This window comes from Anastrepha obliqua, chromosome 6 (genome assembly GCF_027943255.1).
Source record: "Anastrepha obliqua isolate idAnaObli1 chromosome 6, idAnaObli1_1.0, whole genome shotgun sequence".
In the NCBI taxonomy this organism is placed as follows: Eukaryota; Metazoa; Arthropoda; class Insecta; order Diptera; family Tephritidae; genus Anastrepha; species Anastrepha obliqua.
This window is the reverse complement of record NC_072897.1, coordinates 5,172,029-5,193,811: the sequence shown is the minus strand read 5'-3', so window position 1 is coordinate 5,193,811 and position 21,783 is coordinate 5,172,029. Positions and strand designations below refer to the sequence as shown.

Below are 21,783 nucleotides of genomic sequence, written 5' to 3'. Positions count from 1 at the left end.
TCACGGAGCGGCATGAAAAATACTCTATACTATAGAAATCATCAATAGCTTCCATTTGCTACCCATATTGTACAAACACATCCTAGGGTTACCCGGGTCCACGTTTTGGCCTATTTCTCGAAACCCTGGTATCCGATTCTTAAAATTTCAAAACGCAAACCTTCCTCACATGTGTCTCTTCAATGTGGTAAAGTTTGGTTATAATCGGTTGAGCCATTCTCCGTAAAGTTCATCACAACGCGAAAAACGGCTGAATTTTTATATAGGTATGTAAATAGATTTACGTATCTACAGGTATATGTGTTTTTTTTTTTTTTTTTTTTTTTTTTTTTTTTTTTTTTTTACGAGGAGGAAGCATCGAAAGCCTAACCCCGTCAGTGTGGGACTTTAACCCGAACTAAACCTCCTACCGTGAAAGTACCGATCCCCCTGGTACAACCGTTAAGTATTCGTCGGGAGGCGGTTTGAGCACTAAGCTCAATGTCCGTTAATGTCCTGATGCAATACGTCGAAAGTAGCATCTGCTTGTTACCAACCCACTGTTGAGGTCATCTGATGAGAGAGCCACCCCTGTCATAACAGTACTCCCCCACCCACCATGTCTCTGTCCATCCCACAGAAACGTAAGTTTCTATGTCTGGTATCGTCAGTTTACCTGCATCCAAATAAATTTATCTAGCAAGTGGGCCTACAGCACCCCCATACGTTACTAAATCTACTACTACAGGAAAAGTTACTACATCTACTACTACAGGAAAAGGTACTACACCTACTACTATGGTATTTCAGCTATTGCTATGCTTTCGCTTTTTCGCCTTCCCTCCATTTGTCTCAGATCATTGAGTACGAACGCTGACAAATTTTTGATACCATCCCAAACTTCTTTTGATTGTAGCATATGTGGGACAACATTGTTCGATGTTATTCTTTCTGCTACTTGGTTCTCCAACAACTCTCTTTCTTTATTATATCTTTGGCAGTGAAAGAAAATATGCTCCGCATTTTCATTAGCCTCGGCACAAAATGAGCATATAACTCCATCATCATGGCCATATTTATGGAGGTACTCTCTAAAACAACCATGTCCTGTCAGGAATTGCGTCATATAAAAGTCGACACTACCGTGCTTTCTATCAACCCATGCCTGCACATCATTAATGAGTCGGTGTATCCATCTCCCTTTGATTGTTATATCCCAGCGTCTTTGCCATTTAGATAGACTCTCGTGTCTGATTTCTTTGCGCTCTTCAGCTATTAACGGCCTGCCAAGGCTTCGGCTCTTGTCATATATTTTCTTACTTTCCAGAGCCATTATATCTGGGGCCATTATGCCAGAGATTACCCCAATAGCTTCATGGGATACCGTGCGAAAAGCGCTTGCGACTCTAATAGCGCTCAGTCGAAAAAGAGATTTCGTACTCTTGCCGTATGTTTCGTATTTTAGCTTAACTCCTTCGTCTGTGTCATAGAGTAGTATTCTATCTGACAGGTAGCTTTTTATTAATCGCAATAGATATGGTGGCGTGTACAGATTCCCTAAAGCTTGCATAATGTGGGACCAGCAAGCAGAGTTAAATGCATTTTTTACGTCCAATGTTATGACGGCGCAATACTCCTTGGTACCATGCATCCATCTTGTTCCTTCAATGGCATTTTCCGCTATTGATGTAAGTTTTTTTATTGCATCAATTGTCGAGCGCCCCCTGCGGAAACCGTATTGGTTGTCTGACAAGCCTTCTTTTTCAGTAACGTGCTGCTCTAAACGATCAGCAATAAGCCGTATCAATCATACAGAGGGGTCGATACGAGCTTGGTTGACCCGGCGTCTTATTAGCTTTCGGCAACAGGACAAGTCGTTGCTGTTTCCAGATTTTTGGGAAGACACCATCTCGAAAGCACTTTTGATATGTCTCCACGAAGGGCTTTGCATCTTCTTTCAGTGCGAGTTTAAGAGCTCCGTTTGGTATTCCGTCTAGTCCTGGAGCTTTAGTGTTTCCAAAACGACCCAAGACTGTATTTACCTCTGTTTCCGTGACAGTAGGTATATCTGTAATAAAAGATGCGGCTGCTGTTAGACGGTATTCTTGCTCATCTTCTTGTCTTGGAAAAAGGGTTTCCTTAACCTTTTTTAAGATAATAGGACAAGTCGGCGCTTTTCCTTTGCAACCACTGATCTTAGACATCACCAACTTATACGCTCCTCCCCACGGATTTTCATCAGCTTTGGCACAAAGTTCTTTGAAGCAGGAAGCCTTGCTTTTTTTAATCGCATTTTTGAGGCCCTTGCGTTTCATTTTGAAGATTTCCCGCAACCTTTCATTTTCACTTGTTCCTCTGCTTCTTTGGTATTGACGTCTAGCTTTGTGGCAAGCGCCTCTGAGTTCAGCTATATCACTGTTCCACCAGTATGCCGGTTTCCGTATATAAGTGTGTTTTTTCCTGATCATTGCAGCATCACAGGCTTTGGTCAGGCGAGTTACCAGTAGCTGAGCTTGCTCATTCGCGTCGTTTATGTCAGTTGGATGAGCGTTTAACATAAGCTTAAAAATCTCTTCGTCCATGGTTTCGATCTTCCACCCTTTTGTCTGGGCTTTTTTAGCAGGCTTGTTCTTTCCTCTACTTTGTTTCGGATGTAATATATTATTTCGATCATTATGGCCAAGTGGTCGCTGTGGGTATAAATGTCGGAAATCTGCCATCTCGTCCTTAAAGCTAAAGATCTGCTTATAAAAGCTATGTCAATAACGGAGCCACGACCATTCTTCTCGAAAGTGTTTTTTCTTCCGGTATTTAATAACACGACGTCAAGTAAGGAGAAGGCTTTGAGAAGTGCTTTCCCTCGTTGGTTTGTAAACTTACTTCCCCATTCTAAGGCCCATGCATTGAAGTCTCCAGCTATTAAGTTTGGCGTTGTTGTCAGGGCTTCTCCGACCAGTTCGTCAAGAATCTTTTCGAATGCTGCTTGAGGTAGGCTCGGCGGTATATAACAGCTATATATATGTACCCCAGAAATTTTTGCTCTAGTGTAGCTTGTTTTGTCCGCAAGTTGCCCCTCTTGGATAGGACCCATATGGCTGCCTTCCTTGTTGCATCCGAAACCCACATTCCAGCGTCTGGCTTGTTGTATTGTTCACATATTACCGCCACGTCTGCATGCTGTTCGTACATTGTTTGCGTTAGAAAAACTTGCGCTTCCCTGCAGTGATTTAAATTTATTTGGATCACTCTCATTTTCTTTTTGTCTTACATGCTGTTTGGTAAATTGGGCAGTTTTTGCTACCAATTTGGTGCTTGAAGTTTGACCTTCCGGCTTTATTGCACACAATACAAAAAGGTTCCCTTTCACACGTTTTTGCGAAGTGACCTTTCCCGCCACATTTCATACAGCACTTACTCCTGTCTTCAAGATTTGTACATTTAGTTGCAGTATGTCCATACTCTAGGCATCTATAACACTTCGTAAGGTTCAGTTTTTCACGGATTCTGCAAACGACCCATCCAACCTTGATTTTTCCTGCGTTCAGTAAGTACCCTGCTTCTAGCGCTGGAAGGCGTATAGCGGCTGTTTGGGTACCTGCATATGCCGGTCTTAAATTTTTAATTGAGCCTTCGCTGAAGTTACTGAGTTCCTTGACTTGTGAGCGGATGGCATCGACTATATCATCCTTCGTGGTTATTTCGTCTAGGTCCCGTATTTCAAGTGACTGCTCGTGTGTTAGCGCTTTTATTTCCGCCTGATCTCCCAGTAACTTAGCAATGCCTTCTTTATATTCTCGGGCACGCCCTGTCTGTGCTCTTATAAGTTGCAGCAATATCTCACCTCTGGCTGTCTTTCTGATTCGTGTCACGTTTTCACCAAGCTGCTGAAGACCATCATCTTTTTTGACCGCCCTCAATATATCGCTATATGACATGTTGCCAGTTTTTGTGATAACTATGGCATCAGGTCTCGGAGTGGGATTCATCTTCTTCTTGCTTTTGTCTTTGCTCTTTCGCGTCTTGTATTTGACTTTCACCCAGTTCTCGTCTCTTGGAGTTTCCACTCTCGCAGTTTTAGCTGGGCTCTTATCTTTTTCACAGGGCGTAATAACGTCAGTTTTTCTGGCCAGTTCTTGCGATATTCTGCTCCTTTTTGGGGGCGTCTTTCGCCGTGTAGAGTTATCCTCACGTGGCCTCTTCGGTGTTGCTTCGACCATTTTCCTGGTCACCAGATTCTGGCTAGCATTCTTCTTTAGCTCTGCGTTTTCCACTTTAGCACATGCATGCAGCTTCGTAATAGTGCTAAGAAGGTCCCGCATGCTGTTATTTATCGAGCGCTGAGGAAGTCGCATCAATTCAGAGAGTTTGTTAATGCTCTCTCCTAGCTTAGCAAGGTAGTCCCGTTCGGCTTGGACTGGTGTCTCTGCAGGTCTATTTTCGCTTAAGACGGGTGGAGATTACCTTGATCTTTTATCACGCACCATAGGTGATGTCTTCTCTGGGGTTCTTGCCAGCTTTGACGCCCGTTGGAAGGGATTTATTGCTGGGCTATCTATTTTCCTTGTAGTATTATCTGAAACGTTAGCCAAGTGTACCACCATCGTATCATTGCAGTCGTTGGATATCGACGGCCGGGAGCCTGCTTGCTCACTCCTCAAAACCGCCGGCACTGGGCTTTTTACACCCTGCACCGTAACTTTATCATCATTCTTACTACCATCCATGTTTTATTATTCAGGGATCCTACCCATATCATTTTAGACCTACTGACAGGTGCTCGTTCAGCCGCTCCTAACATAGAGGCAGACGCTGCCTAAGAAGCCGCTCAATTTGAGTCAGACGCTTTAGGATTTTATTTCTGGGCGACACTTATTTCTGGGCGGTATCGACTCGCCCCGTCACAGAGATTTCACCGAGCAGTATAGCCTTTTCAACTATGCCCTCCATTTCTGCCGCTTTTAGTCGGGGACTGCTTATTAAGTATTCGCAGCTAACCTACATATCTATAGGCCGTTCAGCTATCCGCCACCTTGCTGACCCCCACAGTAGCCTAAGCTCAGCCCTATGAGGTATATGTGTGTATGTACTTCCATGTGCAGAATTCGCGAAATATATACATGCATGTATATGTATGTATGTATTTATGTTTATCATCCATTAGCATAAGCTGTGCACATGGCTGAGTTTGAATAAATATTTATTTTGTATGCATATTTTTCACACTATTAAAAAAGTGACGTTACGCGCAGATAAGCGTAAATCAAAAGCGTTCCATTGTACATAGGTACATATGTATGTATGTACATGTAGGTAATCGCCAGCCAAAGTGAAATGGCACTCACCTAACTGGCTAAAATTGACTGCAACTGATTGAAAATAAAATATTGTCATTTTAGCTAAAATTTTCGCATGCTCCTATTGAAATAAATTTTATTTGAATTATCATCAAAGGCGTTTGACCAATACAATTTTTTTTGATAATTTGCGTAAAACACAAGGACCAAACAAACCTCTTATTTATGCTGGACATACATACATGCATACACAAAGGAGAAGTATATGTGGAAGTATTTCCAAAGCAGTCACACCCTTGGCACTAATATTATTAATTTCGCATTTTAGCGGCCATAAATATTGGCAACATATGCATGGCAACGGTGGCGCAGCCTGAACATGTTGCTTTGCTTGGTAGTGGATAGAGCGGCACGTGTCTGGACCGCACATATGGTTGCTGGGCGCCTTTTCCCTTTTTTGTTTTGTGGTTTTTTTAGGATATGATGGTGTCCATTAGCATCTGCTCCCAGTATGAGTGGGATAGCACGGCTCGAGGCTTCCTCAACAGCACTCACTGTAAGTAATGATAGAGGTGGCTGTTGCCCGCAGCGCTAAATTGCATCAATAAGGATACATTAATAGTTTTCTTTACTAGTATTCACGACCTAGGTTTATCTTTGTCGGTGGCACATATATATAACATTAAATTCTTCGCTCCTCAAACCACGAATCCAATCTCTTATGACACATGGCCCTTGGATGATTATGATATCCCATTCTTTTTCTGTGAGAGGGAGAAGGAGGCCCGGCTAAGGCGGACCCCAGTCCGAGGCTTATCGATGCAATTTATTAACAGGGCATATAGATCTGAAGATCGTTGATCGAACCACCTAACTAATTTGACGAATGATGGAAACCACCCCCCTCGAAAAACTACGTGGAGATCCTGGATTTGCTTTCAGGATGTCCCTGTACACCCTTTAATACGCTACTGCTTATCAGGACTCAGTTTACTTTCGGGATCACCTTATCATGGGAACTGCGATAAATCACCGCCCTTACATAATATTCTTTCGCTATTTTCGCAAGAGGTTTCTTTGCCGCAATATTTGGTCGGCTGGGTGGCGGACAACTTGAATGAGCACCAATTCCTGTGTTCCGCGGATGGATGGCCAGCCAATCGCTTTATGGAGCTTCCCTCTTATTTCGTGGTGGGTAAGACCCCGTTAGATGAGGGTTAAACCACCATTTAAGCCTCATCTCCGCGGTAAGGAGACCAACAGGATGAACTTCTTTAGCTAACATTTGAATATCTGACAGCACTCGCCTGCATTGTTAACATACTTATTTCTTTAGACATATAATCGTTTGCTTGTTTTCATTATTGGGGTTTTCGTGCCTATGGAAGTTATTGTTGGTAGTGTAGATGCTGGTGACGATGGTGTAGGTCATTATATTGTTGGTGGTGCTGTTATAGATGATGTTGCACAATGTAGCCATTCGAAGTACCGCTCCACTTGGGGCCACTGCCGTGGACATCAGTAAGATACGGTCCATGGGCTTCTCTACTTCGGTCAATGTTGAGGAGCGGAATGTACCGTCTGTGGTTACGAGCTATCTTCCAGTTAGTCCCACTTTTAATGTCAGCCCAAATCTATGGATAAATTCGTGAAAGGAATTTTAGATTTGCATTTTATGTATGTATTCATATACCTTAATAAATGACGAGCTCGTAACATATAACCACACTTCTTTGTGGAGGTCCATACGCATTTAATTTATTGGCTACTTTTTCCCGATTGACCATTGTACAGAGAGAGCCGAGCAGTACAAGAAGGCAACTAGGGCCGCCAAGAAAGAGAGTTGGAGAGATTTCCTCTATCGAACCTACCAGAGATTCTGCTAGGCTCAGCTGTGTTTTGACCAAAGATCATTCAGTGGCTTCGTGGATCAAGAAGCCAAATGGTACTTGGACTTCTAAGAATCTCTAGAACTTATTTAATAAGCTTATTGGATATACTGTTCACAATAGGGGGTTTTTTTTGTGATAGCTCGCGTATGACTACTGTCAAGCTAAATACATAATTTTGTGGAGTATTCATTGACATTTCATCATACAAAGACTAACGCCTCAACAACGTTTACAAATTGTACAACTGTATGTGGAAAACCGACGGAGGAGGAATCATCGGCCTATATTTCTTCAAAGACAAGTGAGGCGCCAATGTAACAGTTAATGGCGAACGCTATCGCGCCAGTATAAATGACCCGGGATCACCACAACATTTGGTTTCAACAAGGTGGCGCTACCTGCCATACAGCCCGTGAAACAATGGATTTACTGCGTCGTCGTTTCGTTGAGCAATTTATCTCTCGTCTCGGACCAGTGGATTGGCAACCAAGATCGTGTAATATCACACCGTTGGACTTTTATTTGTGGTGGTATGCAAAGTCTACTTTCTTTGTTGATGAACTGGCTTCGATTGAGACATTCGAAGCCAGCATTACTAAAGTTATTCTCGAGATACCGACCGAAGTCCTCCAGCGGGTCATTCAGAAGTGATGTTTACGGATTACCGAGTCACGGCGCAGTTGCGGCCAACATTTGAAAGGGATTATCTTTAAAAAATAAATGCAATGAATGGTTATACACAAAAGTAATAAAGGTTGTCTAATGAATTTAAGTTTTCGTTGTTTTATTTCAATTTAAACTCCGATACCTCTAAATTGATCACCCTTTATTAATGGACAAACTCTTTCATTTTCACCCAGGGCAAAGCACCTAGGCGTTATTCTGGACTCCTAACTTAGCTGGAAATTAAACATTGAAGAACGGGTGAAGAAAGCATTATTTTCTTTATAAGCCTGTAAAAATATACATTATAGTCGTTTAAGGCGATCATACAACCAATTTTATCGTATGGACCAGAAGTTTGGTGGAAAGCTCTAGGGAGAGATTATAACATCAAATTACTTGGCAGAATACAAAGATCAGCCTGTGCAATAACAGTGGGTGCAATCAGATCATGTCTTAAGGAGGCTCTTAATGCATTGACACACGTTATTCTGATAGACCTACCTATCAAGAAAATAGCAACTATTAGTACATTTACGTTAAATGAAGCGGTTCGCTGGAAGGAAGTCTATAATTGCGATAAACTTAGTACACTTCGGATTAACTGATTATATCGTCTCGACTTTAACATTCAATAAGAGTTTCGCCACTGTTTTTCCATGTCAGGAAGCATGGAGTAAGTGATTCTCACTTAATAACTTCGACAATTTCTCTTGTAAGGGCAATATCACTATTCGTTCAGAGAGTCAAGCTGCTATCTAGGCACTGGATTTGGCTACAACAACCTCTAAACTGGTGGAACAAAGAAGGAATAGCCTTACCACCTCGAGTGAAAACCGACCTTGATCTGGGTCCCGGGACATCGTTAGAGCAACGTAAGAATCAATTGTATTTGTCTGCTTTTGGGTTGGAATTGCGGAATACGAACAGACGAATGATACGACTCTGATACTAAACGAACATTCCTTTCGCAAAAGAGAATAATGGAGAGAGTTTCTATGTGCACTATAGCAAATAGTCATATTTTTAACTTTGTGTATCCTCATTTCATTCGACGCCGATTTATTGTCATAAAACAGAAATAAATAATAGGAGCGTACACTATTGCCAGGTGTTGGGCCGAAATCCTTCTCCCATTTGCGGTGTGCGTCTTGATGTTGTTCCACAAACGGAGAGACCTACCGTTTAAAGCCGACTTCGATCGGCAAATGGGTTTTATCAGGAACATTTTCATGGCAGAAATATACTCGGAGGTTTGCTACTGCCTGCCGAGGGGCAACCACTATTAAAAAAAAAAAAACCAGTCTAACGGTTAGACGCGATAGAAGTGAAACCTTCCGTAAAACAAACTGAGAGAGAATGAGACGAAGGCAGCATTAGGAGCGGGATAATTGTAGGTTCATTATAATATTGCTATAAAGTTCATATTTTATTCATCCTCAATGTTTTCAATTTCAACAAATGATATGAGTGGCTTATGATAGCTAAAATATGATACAAATGCTTTGGTTTCGATGTTGTCAACATATCTTTGAAATACCGTGTCAATTGTTGTTTTTTTCTGTCGATATTCACGACACTTTTCTGCATTATTTTTCTGCATAATTGCGGTAAACATTTAAAAATGAAAATATTTACGAATATAAAAATACGGACGCAATACAGCACACGCGGTTGCTATTATGAGCGTCGTAGCGCGTATATTACACAGACGTACTAACATACACACAAACATTCGTGGGGCGCTTGGTTTGATTTTTTATACATATGTATGTATGCTATACTATGGCCTAGCCTATGTAATTACGTACATACATATTTGTGTTCTGAACTTCCAGCAAAACAATGCTTATTAATATACACATATCCATCTACATACAACCGCACACACAGGCCACCCACTTTATTCCTGTAAATACGTATGTCGTCCAAAGCTAAAATTCTATGTCTAGCGACTACAAGAACAAAATGCATTAATAGGCGCAGGCGTAGCGGCCATCATCCTAGTTGCCATAGCGCTGAACAGTCGCGGCGGCGCCGAACAGTTTCAACGATTGTACTGTGCAACAAAAACTCATCATCAAAAAATTGATTTATAAATTCGAGCTCATAGTTCTAAGAGCAAGTACTTTCATTCATAAAATGAGCCGCCCATATGCTAATTTTCTCGACAATTCGAAAATAGTCAATATTGGAATATTTCGCGTAGAATTATTTGCCAATATTCATTTTTTGTCAAGTCGAGTACCCGCGGCTCCGTAAATATGTTTGCACCCATATATGTATGTAAATATATGTTTCTAAATGCTCGACAACCGCAGCTGCCTGTTCAAGGTTACTGTACATTAGGCCGGGTCGATTTGTGGGAAGGCAAAAAAATCGCCCATTGCTCTGTGAAAATCATATTCTAGGGATCAGAATAAGAAATTTTGCCGAAGGAACCATACCTCTAAAACAATTTCTGATGCCCCCCAATATGGGTCGAACTTTTTAGTTTCTTTTCTATAACTCACATTCATTCATTTACATATGTTCTGACTAAATAAATTTCTTAAGAGAAAAAATAGATAATACTATATATATATATAAAAAATAAAGAAAAAACATAGCCATTTAGCTGATTGTTTCATGTAAAGGCCAAAAATGGTGATATTTTGAAATTGGGGGACATCAGAATTCGTTTTAGAGGTATGGTTCCTTCGGCAAAGTTTCTTATTTTGATCCCTACAATACGATTTTCATAGAGCAATGAGCGATTTTTAAATCGACCCGCCCTACTGTACATGCAATGCTGTGCCTATGAATGCGCGCTGGATTTCTTGAGAAATTTTACCGTATGTTTTGCTGTGGCGAGGCACATATGTACATACACACAACATATATACATATATCCGTATATATACATACATATATAAATTCACAAATTTAAATTTGCTTATGCCATCCTTCTGTGTGCCTGGTAATGAAGCATTTTCTATACATACATATATATATATACGTATATCTTGTTTCTTCTTCTTTTTGGTGTCGCTTTTTCGTTTCACTTTTTCTCAAATCACTCCCAACGATTCTAAAGAAGTTTTCACTTCAAAAATCTTTTGCTTAATTTAGATTTTTTATGCACGGAGATTTGAACCTACGTTCTCCGAATGGTAGTCACGCAGGAATTCATTCGGCTACGGCCGTCCGTCAAACTTTAGTTAGTCACTGGCACCCCATATACTCGTACAAAATAATGTTTTGCTCTTTATGAGAATGCAATTTTTATGTGTCAAAACATTTCGGCATGAAATCGATTTGCAGTGTGATGTAATGTCACTGGGAAATATTTCGGCCATTCACAAATTGATGAGTTAGGTGAACGAGTTGAAAAATTTAACAACGGAAATCAACAGTCGTTTTTAAGCAAAATAAATATGTAATTTGGAGATAACTAGCCAATAACACAATAAGTCTATATATACGAGGCAGCAGTAGATATTTCACTGCATTAACGATTTAAGAAGCAGAGTAAGGCATGGAGCAAATGATTTACTGTCAAATCTTGAGACAGTCCTCAATTTCGATGCCATATTGGTGCAAGGTGATTTTTTATACTGTGCGTATCGGACGTGTTTTACTGTCGATCCGTGTTAATAAAAGTTTTCTCAACAAACTCAAAGTGCATTATTGCTAACAAGAGATAGGACTCATAGCAAACTGCATAGAAAGTGCAAAGTGCATTATCAAACTCGATAAGCAAACAAACATTTTAATTAAAAAAAAAAAAGCTAAAACCAAGCAAAGCAGCTGGCAAGATAAATAAAAATAAATATGAGTGTGTTACGTTCTCCCCCTTGGGAGAGAACAGAATCCAAAAGTGAGACGAAAGCTCTTACTCCGCAAAAAATGCCGCTACATACCAAAAACTCCTTCTCAATGCCGCGCACGAATTTAGCACAGAGCGGATCAAACGCAAACGGGACAACACAGTCAGCTCCCATTAGCTGCAACAACAATATGAGCTCTACATTATCGCCATGGAGCGCAGAGAGCATAAGTTCTCATATCAACAGTCCCGTATTCTCTGCATCATGCGTGAGCACAACAGGTATGCCTACAACTACGACTACAAATACATCTACAACTTGTTCAATCGTCTCCTTAAATTCTACAACAACAACAACTGCATCAACACAACTACTGCTAGCGACCCATTTGTCAGCGTCTACACAATCGGCTGCACTAAAAAATCAACCTGTGGTTAAAAGAGCACGAAACTCACCCACAAAGGTCTCAACATTGACTGCTAGTAACAAAAAAATAAAAGCAACATCAACCCTCAATCAAAGTAAACTGCCAAACTACTGGCTGAGTGGAACTTCTTCTGCAAACAAATTCGCAGCTTTAGATGTGGATGATGGAGAAGAAATTACTCAAACTGCAAACAGTGGACAATTTAAAGATTCACTGTCACAAAATTTAAACAAAGACGAAAAAGAAAAAAATAATAAGCCACCGCCAATATATGTGCAAGGTGTAGAATGTATAAAAACATTAAAGAGTGCTTTAAATGAAATAGCAAATAACAGCTTTACTCTAAAAATTTTAGCAAATAATGAAGTTCGCGTTCAAGCAGAAAATTTAGAAATATATAACAGATTACACCACATGCTAAAAGAAAAAGGTACAAAGCTGTATACATTTAGGCCAAAAAGGGTTTATACGCAAAATTTATTAACCACGGTAGTCTCAGCAATACCAGCCACGCATCCAGACAACGTACACGACGTTCTGCTGAAAATATCGAGGCTGTACGAGCCAGTGTTGAGGAGGCTCCGCGAACATCGAGTTATCGTCGTTCTCAGGAATTAGGCATCGCCAGGACAACACTCAGGCGCATGGAAGGCTACTGGTTCCAACAGGACGGGGCTACATGCCACACTTCACGCGCTACAATCGATTTTTTGAAGCCATTGTTCCCTGGAAGGTTGATTTCGAAAAATGGTGATTTTCCGTGGCCACCGAGATCACCAGATTTGACGCCACCGGACTTTTATTTGTGGGGTTATCTGAAATCCAAGGTATACATCAACAAGCCAAGGACTCTAACTCAACTTAAAAACAATATCCGACGCGAAATCGCCGCCATACCGGCCGAAATATTGGCCAAAACGATGGAAAACGCCGAAAAAAAGACACATTTGGCCATCAAGGCCAGAGGCAAACATTTGAAGGATATCATTTTCAAAAACTAGCTGGAACAAATCTCCTTGAATCAAAATAAATGATTTTTCATATCAACACAAAAAAAAATGTTTTTTTCAATGTTTTTTTTCAGAAACAAATGGGCCCGCTTTAAATGGCCTACCCTGTACTTAACATTACTAATATAATACAAAGATCAACAAAAAAACCACTACCATTATTTTTCATCGAACTACAAGTAAGTGATAACAACAAAGACATTTACAATATAAACAAGCTAATGAACTGCATAGTCATTTTTGAAGCACCTCATCATAAGCGAACCATTTCACAGTGCACGAAATGCCAGAAATATGGGCACACAAAAAATTATTGTACAAGGGATCCAGTTTGCGTGAAATGCGCTGGTAGACATCTTACAATAGAATGCAAAAACCAAATAAAGGAAGTTAAATGCGCTTTATGTGGAGGTAAGCATACCGCCAACTACAAAGGATGCGAAATTTATAAAGCACTTAAAGTGCAAAGATTTCCACCTCTACGTAATAAAGAACCAACATTAAATGCAAATAAAAATAATACACCAATAACAACAGCCGTAACAAACATAATTCCCGGAGTAAGCTATGCTGATGTAGCATCTTCTTCAAGGGAACATAAAGCAGAGCAGGAACTGATTAAAAGATCTGAAAAAAACAACGATATTGAAGAGCTTAAAGACATGGTAAAATCCCTAGTCAACCAAATGGCGAATATGATGAATATAATTACAATGCTTTTAAAGAATATGAATGGACAAAAGTGAAAAAATTAAAATTCTAATTTGGAATGCAAATGGACTAACACAGCACTATTTAGAACTGAAACAATTTTTAGTTGAAAAAGATATTGACATAGCATTGATTGCAGAAACACACTTCACTGATAAAAGTCTTCTGAAATTTCCTAAATACAAAGTGTATGTGACAAACCACCCCGATGGAAGAGCCCACGGAGGGACTGCTATAATTATTAAATCAAGCATAACGCACAATGAACAACTCCAATATTCGACGCCTTATCTTCAATCCACGACAGTACAAATCTATGACAAAAATGGACCAGTATCTATCTCCTCCATATACTGTCCACCTAGACACATAATAAACTCGGATCAATATGACAAATACATAAAGACGCTTAACAATAGATTTATTGCAGCTGGAGATCTCAATGCAAAACACATTGATTGGGGCTCAAGACTCACCAACAAAAAGGGGCGTATTCTTATTAACGCAATTAACAAAAACAATTGCAGATTTATAAGTACCGGAGAACCTACCTATTGGCCAACTGACGTAAAGAAAATTCCAGACTTGATCGATTTCTGCATAACCAAAAACATAAGCCATAACCAATTGACAATTCAGTCGTGCTATGAACTTTCTTCTGACCACTCGCCGATATTACTTGAATATGTAAGTCATATAAAATCTATAGATACATCTTTTCGCATACTTAATGACAGAACCAACTGGGAAAAATTCCGCCACCATATTGACGATCAACTTATACCAAATGTGATATTAAAAACGCAACTTGACATTGAACATGCCATTATCCATTTTAATGACGTAGTACTAGAAGCAGGGATCAGATCGGCACCAAAGCAAGCAAATAGAACAAATACACCAACAACTGACATTACTATTAAAAAGCAAATTATAGAAAAAAGAAAGTTAAGAAAAAGATGGCAAAAAACTAGATCACCTGACGACAAGAGAAAACTAAACTTAGCTACAAAAATTCTTAAGGATACCTTAAATAAGAGAAATAACAAAGAAATCGAAAACTATTTGAAGAATCTGACTCCCTATCAAGATACAAACTACTCTTTATGGAAATGTACTAAAAAATTAAAAACTCAAATAAAACATCAACCACCACTAAAAAAAGATGACAATTCATGGGCTGTTACAAAAGAGGAAAAAGCGAAAACATTGGCAAATTACTTCGAAAAAGTTCTATCAAATGACGAAGAAAAGAAAATCAACAACCAAAACAACTTCCACTATGATTTTACAAAAATAAAAAGGACGAATACACACGAAATAATAGCTTGCATCAAAAAAGGAATAAAACATAAAAAAGCTCCCGGATATGACATGATAACAGGAAAAGCATTAGCGGAGCTACCAACCAAGGCATATGTATACTTGCGAAACGTTTTTAATGCAATGTTTCGCTTACAATACTTTCCGAAGCTCTGGAAAGTGGCAGAGATTATTGCTCTGCCAAAACCGGGTAAAGATCCAACTACCGTGTCATCATATAGACCAATAAGCTTATTACCGACAATATCTAAAATTGCTGAAAAATTACTGCATGATCGGATAAGCCAACTTCTAGACCAAAAACGTATAATACCGGATCATCAATTTGGATTTAGAAAAAAACATTCGACTATTCAACAGATCCATAGAATTACAAGTACAATCCAATCAGACCTTGAAAACAATCGATACTGTGCCGCAGTATTTTTGGACGTAGCTAAAGCGTTTGACAAAGTGTGGCATAAAGGCTTACTCCACAAAATAAAAAGAATGCTACCTTTTGACTACTATCTCATCATAAAAAGCTATCTAACCGACCGAAGCTTCTATATTAAATATGACAATCAATGTTCAGATATTCATCAAATAACTGCTGGAGTTCCGCAAGGAAGCGTTCTTGGCCCTCTACTATATGTTTTATTCACCGCAGACATACCACCTCCTGACGAAACTAATTCATCAATTGCTACGTTCGCAGACGATACAATACTATTAGCATCAGACAAAAGCTTAATTATCGCTACTGAAAAACTGCAGCGATATACAAACGCAGTTAAGGAATGGTTTGATAATTGGTGCCTAAAAATAAATGAAGACAAAACCGTGCAGGTTATATTTACTACCAAAACAAAATTTACTGCAGTTCCAATAAAAATGAATGGCAAAGCAATTTCAATTAAACCCACTACTAAATATCTCGGAATACATTTGGACTCGAAACTAAATTGGAATCACCACATAAAGCAAAAGGTTAAACAAATAAAAGAAAAACTTCGACAACTTCATTGGTTAGTCAGCACAAAATCCAGACTTACTATACAAAACAAGCTATTATTGTACAAAGCCATGATTAAACCAATCTGGCAATATGGACTACAGGTGTGGGGAACGGCTAAAAAAACTCATATAGAAAAAATCCAACGACAGCAATCAAAGATTCTTCGAATTTTGACCATGTCTGACAGGTACACGAAAAATGATGACATCCACAGGACTTTTAATATAGCAAGAGTAGACGAAGAAATCAAAAAGATAACAACAAGGCACTTTGAAAAAATACACACACACAGTAATGCAGAAATCAACAAACTTCTTGAAAGGGAAAGAAACGGGAAAAGGCGTTTAAAGAGAACCCGACCAAGCGACCAAGTATGATAAATGCTAGAAAAACCATAAATATGTACAAAAAAAAAAAAAAAATTAAAAATAGTTGTAAAATGTAATCATGTAAAGTGAAACTTGTATTGTATTATTGTATATTATTTAATTGCTATTATTTCGTTTATTTTAATTTTATCGCTTTTTGACACTGGCCATTAAGCGATGTATATAAATCCTGACCAAATTGTTAAACAACATACTTAATGTCAAAGGACAGATGTATAAAATAAATGGGGAACAAAAAAAAAAAAAAAAAAAAAAAATATTGGTGCACCTTGATTTTGTTCACTGACAATAAGATGTTCAAGTTGGCCACAATGCGAGTTGCATTACAAAATAAATAAGCGTCGAACGTATTTTCCAAATAATTATCAGACACTGGAAATGGAAAAAATTAGGTTACCAATTTCACTAGCTTAATTTCGTTTCCACCTGCTTTTGGTTGATTTTTGACGCGATAGGTTATTTTTATAAGAATAACTTACATAATTAAATCCTATAGAAAAGTGTTAACAATCAAATTAAAATTAGAATTATATGAATACTCCACTAATACTACACATTTAAGCTCAAGCAATTTGTTTCGCAAAAACAGAAATCCGGTCATAACGTTTTTTACAGCAAACGTATCTTGCGATATTATTACACAAAACATTAAGTTTACTACTGCACACACTTTCATAATAGGTACATAACTCACAACCGTACAATAACGTTGGTAGCAAAACCATTTTAGCTGGAAGCACGAATATTTACAGTCTTGAGCAGTCCATAGATTTCAGAGCTCACCATAAATGTTACTTAGCTTAAAGTTTTTCGTATACAAAAACATCCAGACATCCCATTTGTCCGTTACTGAAGGGCAGCAAAGCTAGTCAATGCTTTCACCGTGTGGAAATATTTTGAATTTCAGCTAGAGCAATCAGAAAAATATAACTACATCACTATGATACTAGCGAGCAGCTCGGTGACGCCGTGCTCGCCAAAAAGTGTTTGAGACTCTCCAAATTTCTCTGAGGTCTTCGACAGGCATGTTCTCCAATTCTACGGCTATGAACCCAGGAGTATTGTTTTTAGCCACTGCTGGGGGGCATTTGCATTATGGGCTGGACCGGAACCTTGCTGAAATATCAAACGCTCTGCATTGAAGAGAATACTGCTCAACTGCTTCTCCAGGCCTTCTAAGACATCCTCTTGGAACACTTTTGCGCCGGTCTTAGCCCTTAAGAACAGCGATAATGACCAAGAAAAGTATATATTCTTATATTGATCATAATCTCTCTTAAGACGATCTGACAGTGGTGGCGGTGGAGGGCTGCAAGGATGAGACATTACTCTTTGGGTCTTGTTATATGCCACACGATGAAGAAGCACCACAGACAGAACTTCGGTAGCTCGTAGAAACAGCCAGAAAGAAGCACGCTCTGGTGGTAGGAACGGACGCAAACGCACATCATACGGTCTGGGGTAGTGCAGACATAAACGACCGAAGTGAGTCACTATTTAACTATATTCTTCAGAGTAGCCTAGAAATAGCTAATAGAGATGAAGAACCAACATATGTTGGACCAACCCCGAAGAATGTACTTTATCTAACACTTTACACAAGCAAGCATGTTATGGTACAGGAATGGGAAGCGTGGAGTAGGCCTTCAATTTTTGATCCCAGATACATAAGCTTTCAGGTTATATTCCGCTCAAAAAATAAACTTACTGGGACTTTTATAGGGATATACTATTAAAGACACCAATGATACCCCGGAAATATAGGTCACACGTTGCACTTGAGAAAGGGGCTCAATTTTTTGTAACTACTCTCGTCAAAGCCTTCAAAAGATCCTGCCCCCAACACGTAATAGACGCAAGGTGAAGCCTCCTTGGTGGAACAAGGAATTAGGAGCACAAAGGCGTAGGGTACATGAATTCTATAGGTTAGCCAAAGTTGTTGGCAATCAGTTCTGTTGGAAGGAGTATAAGGATCTATTAAAAGTATACAAGAAAGAGATACGTAAAGCCAAGAGAGAATCTTGGAAAGACTTCTGTAGTAGTATGGAAGACACTAATGAAGTGGCTCGACTTAGGAAACTGTTATCCAAGATTCGGTCTATGCCAAGAACAATACGAAAAATTAACGGGGAGTGGGCTGACAGCTGTGTGGACTTTCTAGAAGACCTGGTCAGCACACATTTTCCAGGGTGTGCGGACACTACAGATCTCGAACCAAGGGGAGATATTGTGCACGACATCCCGGCGAACGTAATTACAACCAACAAGATAGAATGGGCTATACAAAGTTTCGACCCATATAAATCGCCAGGACTGGATGGAATCTTCCCAGGCATGCTCCAGAAGGTAAGCCATCTTGTGGTACTATGGTTAAAACCGATATTCAATGGATGATTGAGGTTCGGTAATGTTCCTGTATTGTGGAGAGAAGCGAGAGTTGTGTTTATTCCAAAAGCTGGAAAAAGCAAACCTCTCTACTCGAAGGAATACAGGCCCATTAGTCTGACCTCATTTCTCCTGAAAACGTTAGAGAAAATTCTAGACACATACATTAGAGACACAATTGCGCCTAACGTATTATTCCAGGCGCAGCACGCTTACACTAAAAGCAGATCTACTGAAACTGCACTTCACTCACTTGTATTAAACATAGAAAAGGCGTTAGAATATAAGGAGCATGCTCTAGAAGTATTTCCAGATATATCTGGGGCCTTTAACAACGTGAAAGATGCTATTTTAAATAGCATAGAGCCACTTAATGTGCAACCCGAGATTTATCTATGGATAAGGCAGCTATTAGCTAGCAGGATGATAAGAGCGAAATGGAACGATACGAGCGTTACCAAATATGCATGCAGAGGCACTCCGCTATTACGGTTACTTTTAGCAAACGAACTGCTTAAGATATTTGACGGATGGGGCATCGAAACTAGTGGCATATGCAGATGATATAGCTATAGTAGTTACGGGAAAGTACCTGGGCACCATCAGTAATGTGATGAACAACACTCTTAAAACGGTACACCCATGGACATGTCCCGCAGGGCTAGGGATAAGCGCTGGAAAAACGGACATGGTACTTTTTACCAGGAAGTACAAGGTCCCGACGTGGAACCTCCCTCAGCTAGGTAACAACGAACTACTTTTCAAAGATCATGCAAGGTACCTCGGAGTAATACTAGATAGTAAATTGCTGTGGAAGCACAATGTTAAGGAAAGGGTGAAAAAGGCCAGTAATGCGTTGTACGCATGTAAAAGAATGCTGGGCATGTAAAAGAATGCTGGGCATGTAAGAGAATGCACGGCGGTAGTTAGACCGATATTGCTGTCAGGGGCCTTAGTATGGTGGACTGCGACAAGAAAACTGACATACTTAATGCCACTCGAAAGGATTTAACGACTCGCTGCTCTGTGCATAACAGGAGCGTTGAAAACGACTCCAACAGCGGCGCTGGAAATGATATTTAGCATGCCACCTATTGATCTTATGGCGGAAAACCTGGCAGCGATATCCGCGAGGAGGTTGGTGGCTGCTGGAGTATTCACCTACAGAACCTTCGGTCACAGCTCAATAGGAAAGTGGAGCTCAGGTTGCACAGACTACATTACTCCGTACTTTAGTTGGGAGAGAAAGTTTTCGCATCTAGAACTTTTCACATCTATACAGACGGCTCTAAAGCTTTAGGTGGCGTGACAGCGGGTATTTACTGCTCAAAACTAGGGATAATTCAGCCTATCAAGCTGCCAGACCACAGCAGTATTTTCCAGGTGGAAGTTTTTGCTGTGGGGAAAGCCGTGGAGCTAGCCTACACTACAACAAGAAAGAACTCAACAATTAATATATACGTGGACAGTCAAGCAGCAATAAGCTCATATTGTATTAAGTCTAAAAATGTTCGACGGAGCGGGGAGGCCATAGCCTAGGCTAGCCGCAAACAATAGGCTGCATATCTATTGGATGCCTGGTCACAAAGGCATTATGGGGAACGAAATAGTAGATGAGATAGCAAAAAGCGCTGTTAGACTACCTTTGAAACAAAAGAACGACATACCAAAACCGCTAAGTACAATATACAATGAAAAGGACGACTACATGGCAAGGCGAGTGGAAGCTAGGTGGACTAATCTAACAACATGCAAAACAGCAAAAGTCTTGTGTAGAACTAAAAACAAAAAAACTGACTCAATTCGTACTTACGCTCTCGCGAAAGGACTGCAGAACTATCATAGGTATGCTAACAGGTCATAATCTATTGGCTGCACATGCGTACAAGGTAAGGACTGCTAACACGGACAAATGCAGGAAATATTTTCCGGCATTATCAAACACGCGTTTAAAATGTCTGGGAGCCCCATTGTTATGGGTCTGGAGGACGTCTCAAAAGCGGATATCCCAGCGCTGCTTAGATTCGCCAAAAGAGCTGACTTCCTACATGATGTCTACTTTAGGTATTCATAGAGGTCGGTCTCCATCTGGTATCGCTAGAGACCAAAAGGTCTATGCGTGGCTTGTTGCCAACCAGGCTAACCTAGCCTAACCCCATTTTCGCAGAAATAAAGAAATGTAACGCCTGTACAACATACTCCCCACCACACCATTATGTACGCTGGATGGTGGCAACTTTTGGAACAACATCTTTTACGTCTTTAGAAGTTTTAGCATAGATTTTGCTATTTTGCTTATTAAAATCTGCTTCAACAGTGAAGCTTCTTGCATCTGTTGAATGACAGAAGGCTTTCGTATGGAGATCATTTCTAACTAGTCTTGACATGATCGATATATTCATTTCCCTGGACATGAATTTCTGTTCACCAAGGGGATTTCTGCGAATGCTTTCTCGAACGGCTTTTATGACTGCACTGGTGCGAGCCACGCGAGAATGACCTTTTTTTCTGTCTGACACTTCAGATTTTTGGGAAAAACGATTGATCGTGCGGTAAACAAACATTAAGTTTTTCAGCAGTTCGTAAATATCACTTGCACTTTTACCACATTTATGTAATGCAATCACAATGCGATTTTCCTTAGTTACCTACTCCATTGTTAACAAGCGAAATTTGTCACGAAACTGAGTATAATTTATGATTAGACAATACATACGAACAAAAGCGAATTTGTTCTCGCCATATGCGTGGTAAAATTTGTCATAGAAATTATGGCAGGACTAAATACTTGCCGAGCATTTATGAGAAGCCTTTAGTCCTAGTGAAGGCACTGGCGATGTAGAACATATGGGAAACGGCTCTGAGAGCTATGATTATTCTTTGTTAGTTACACTAGAAGAAGTT

General features: G+C 39.8%; 1 protein-coding gene across 1 annotated transcript; it reads left to right on the top strand.

Moving 5' to 3' along the window:
• The first annotated feature begins 11,716 nt into the window (after window positions 1-11,716).
• LOC129249909 (uncharacterized) lies at window positions 11,717-17,882 on the top strand. Its single transcript, XM_054889573.1, has 2 exons — window positions 11,717-12,353; window positions 17,776-17,882. Exons 1-2 carry the CDS (start codon window positions 11,717-11,719, stop codon window positions 17,880-17,882), a joined length of 744 nt encoding a protein of 247 aa, XP_054745548.1.
• The last annotated feature ends 3,901 nt before the right edge of the window (window positions 17,883-21,783 follow it).